We start from the raw sequence: 3,171 nt of genomic DNA on the forward strand, positions 1-3,171 counted from the left end.
CGGCCCCACACCCATATCCTGTCTGGGAGAAGGGAAAGGGGGAGGGAAGGGATTTTTTTTTTTATCAGATATTTCCAGAGGGAAGAGGGCTCCACCCGCTTGAATTCCTGCCACATGGCTGCGAGCAGTGGAGCTGGGAAGGCGTGAGTAATGCAGGCGGGAGCCCTCGGAGGAGCGGCTGGGGAAGCCTGGGTCGAGTCCAGCGGCAGAGCCTGCTCTGTGCTCCCTCCTTCCTCATCCTCATCCTCTGCCGCCGATGGTACCCACGGCACCGTGGTGCCGGCTCACCTTGACCGTAGTTTAATTTTCTGTGGGTGCAGAGTAGGGCACAAATGATGGAAACTTTTCTCCTGGTTCCTGAGCCTTTGCCACCGCAGAGTTTTGCCTCCTACGGTCCCCTACGGCTCAGGGATGAGTGTTGGACCAAGTCAACTCACTCCTTTAACATTTAAATTGTTGAACTTTTTAAGTTTTATTTGACCTGAGATACTTCCTAAGCCCCATTATTAAAATATCTTTAAAAATCCGAGGCATTTACTTTTTAAAAGCTAGGTAGGTAAATACGACAGGTATTGCCAAGTATGGTTTTCTTTCACGTGTCTGCATGCTTTTGCTCCTGCACGTGCTGGCACGACCAGGTGAAGATTTCTCCCAGGTCAACAAATGGCTCGGCTCAAACTCTCAAACCCTTGCTACTAACAAATTGACAAAGTTTAGCAAAGCTAATAAAAATGCATGGTGCAATAAATGACCCACGTTAGCTGAGTACCATGTGGGTTATCCAGCCCACATCTGGATCATTATTTATCTCACAAGTCCTCAGGTTTCAGAAAACTCAGCCGTGTTTTCTATAAAAAAGTGCCTGCACACGCTGCAATAAAGGGAAGAGAAAGAAATACAGTGTGATCAGCCTTCTCACAAACTGCACTGAGCAGTAATCCAGGCTTCAATTTACGATATTCAGTGGTGAAAAGACTTTGATTAGAAATGCTTATGGTGCTTTGCAAACATCTGGAATAGTTCAAAGGTGCTTGGGTGGCTGTGGCACTTGGGGAGGTCAAGTCCAGGTGCTACATTGTTCTGGGGATGCGAAGTTTCCTGCTAATGTGCGTGCAAGCACAAAGCTGTGTGCGAAGAGTGGATTTCACTTTGTGCTACTCATTTTTCTGGGCATGCAGTCATGCCTCCTGCTTTTGATTTGCTAAAATTCGTCAGGAAAACTTGGTGATTTAACCAGTTGGAACTGAATTTTCTTGGAGAGAAAAAACTTCTCCCTTAAATAAGAGCTGTGCCAGAACCTAAATCCCAGCTCCAGACACCTGCACGGAGCCCTCGGCAGGGCCCCCACCGCCCCCGGTGCTCCCGCGCCCAGAGCAGCTGCAGCCGGGATGGGATGGGATGGGATAGGATAGGATGGGATGGGATAGGATGGGATAGGATAGGATGGGATGGGATGGGATAAGAGGATAGGATGGGATGGGATGGGATGGGATAGGATAGGATAGGATAGGATGGGATGGTATAGGATAGGATGCGATGGGATAGGATGGGATGGGATAGGATAGGATAGGATGCAATGGGATAGGATGGGATGGGATAGGATAGGATGGGATGGGATGGGATGGGATAGGATAGGATAGGATAGGATGGAATAGGATGGGATAGGATGGGATAGGATGGGATAGGATAGGATGATACGGGATGGGATGGGATAGGATAGGATGGGATGGGATAGGATAGGATAGGATAGGATAGGATAGGATAGGATAGGATAGGATAGGATAGGATAGGATAGGATAGGATGGAATAGGATGGGATAGGATGGGATAGGATAGGATGATACGGGATGGGATGGGATAGGATAGGATGGGATGGGATGGGATGGGATAAGATAGGATAGGATGCACCAGTGCAGGCAACCTCGCGGGGCCAGGCTGGGGTGCCCTCCCCATGCAGCACCCTCTGGGACGACCACCCACCGGCTGCAGGAGCAGCTGAGCAGCTCAGCCTGCTGTCGCCCACTGCCAAAATGAACTTCAATGATCTCAGTCTTTGTTTTTCATAAACCGTCCAGGTTTTCTGGACCTGAGCCAACAAAGTACAAACATCCCACCGTAGAAAGATTCCAGCCAGGACAATACCGCAGTGCCCAATGCCGCAGTGCACAGTACCCCACAGCCCGTGAATGCCTGTTTAACAGACATGTGTGCCCTCAGCCCAGCCCCTGCCCTGATGCTGGCACCGGGCGGCTGATCAGGACCTGTCAGTGCTGCTCCATCTCAAAGGGTTGTTTGGGAGGATGAAGTAAAGCTTCTTGGAGCTCAGGCTCCCCTGGGCAGAAATACAAATGAAACGACGCATTTCATATTATTTTCTCTTTAGTGTCTGGATAAGAATCTTAAACAGCATCAGCCCTGGAGTAGCGACTGAAGCTGTTTGTTAAAAATTGAAATAGATCTTAAGAAAATAAAAGGTTAAGAAATGGGAAGAAATGCCTTTTCCCTGATTCATATAGTTCATTTCAGAAGGAAAAGCTGGAAGTGTCATCTTTGTAACATACCAGGAAGCAATATATAAACTTTAGGTTAGAACAGCAAACCATTCTCCAAACATTCTGTTTTACCTCCAAAGATGTTTTCGCTCATGAGTCAGAGCTGATCCCAGGCCGATGGGAATGTTTCTATTTACTTTGAGACTGTGCCTGCAACTGCAAATCCAACTTATTTTTCCTGAGGCACACCAGTGATCTTTTCCAAGCCTGCGTCTTTCCTCCAAGGATTAGAAACCCAAACTACTCTGCAATCCAGCTTTGTGCAGAGCTTTGTGCATCTCTTGGTGCCAAGGACGGGGCAGGATGAGGGCAGACACCAGCCCGTCCTCCTCCAGTGCCTCCGGGAACCCTGCGAGGGCTGCACCGAGGGCTGGTACCTGCCCAGCCAAAATGTTTCATCTCTGAGCTTCTCCCATCCAAGCCCTAAGGCAGCCTGACTTTTGGGGCAAGAAGAAAGTGGATTTATGGAAGCAGCTCCCCTCTCCCTGCCCTGACTGCAGGGACCCTCGGGGGCAGGTGGGGGCTCAGGGGTGGGCTGGGGGGACAGCAGCTCTAACACCTTCCTCTGCCCCCAGGCAAAGCTTCTGGGAGCCCAACAGACACCCCCACACTGACGGTCA

At 49.7% G+C, this 3,171-nt stretch overlaps 1 protein-coding gene across 1 annotated transcript in view; it reads left to right on the forward strand.

Annotated features, from left to right (window-relative positions):
- CD34 (CD34 molecule) overlaps positions 1-3,171 on the forward strand; it is a gene marked incomplete at both ends in the record, with an annotated part of 12,134 nt that overhangs the window by 2,224 nt on the left and 6,739 nt on the right. The window contains one exon of the mRNA XM_010077083.1: positions 3,127-3,171. Within this exon, the coding sequence (XP_010075385.1) occupies positions 3,127-3,171 (45 nt within the window). The remainder of the gene's footprint in view (positions 1-3,126) is intronic.

Source organism: Pterocles gutturalis, unplaced genomic scaffold, assembly GCF_000699245.1.
Source record: "Pterocles gutturalis isolate BGI_N339 unplaced genomic scaffold, ASM69924v1 scaffold19638, whole genome shotgun sequence".
Lineage (NCBI taxonomy): Eukaryota > Metazoa > Chordata > Aves > Pterocliformes > Pteroclidae > Pterocles > Pterocles gutturalis.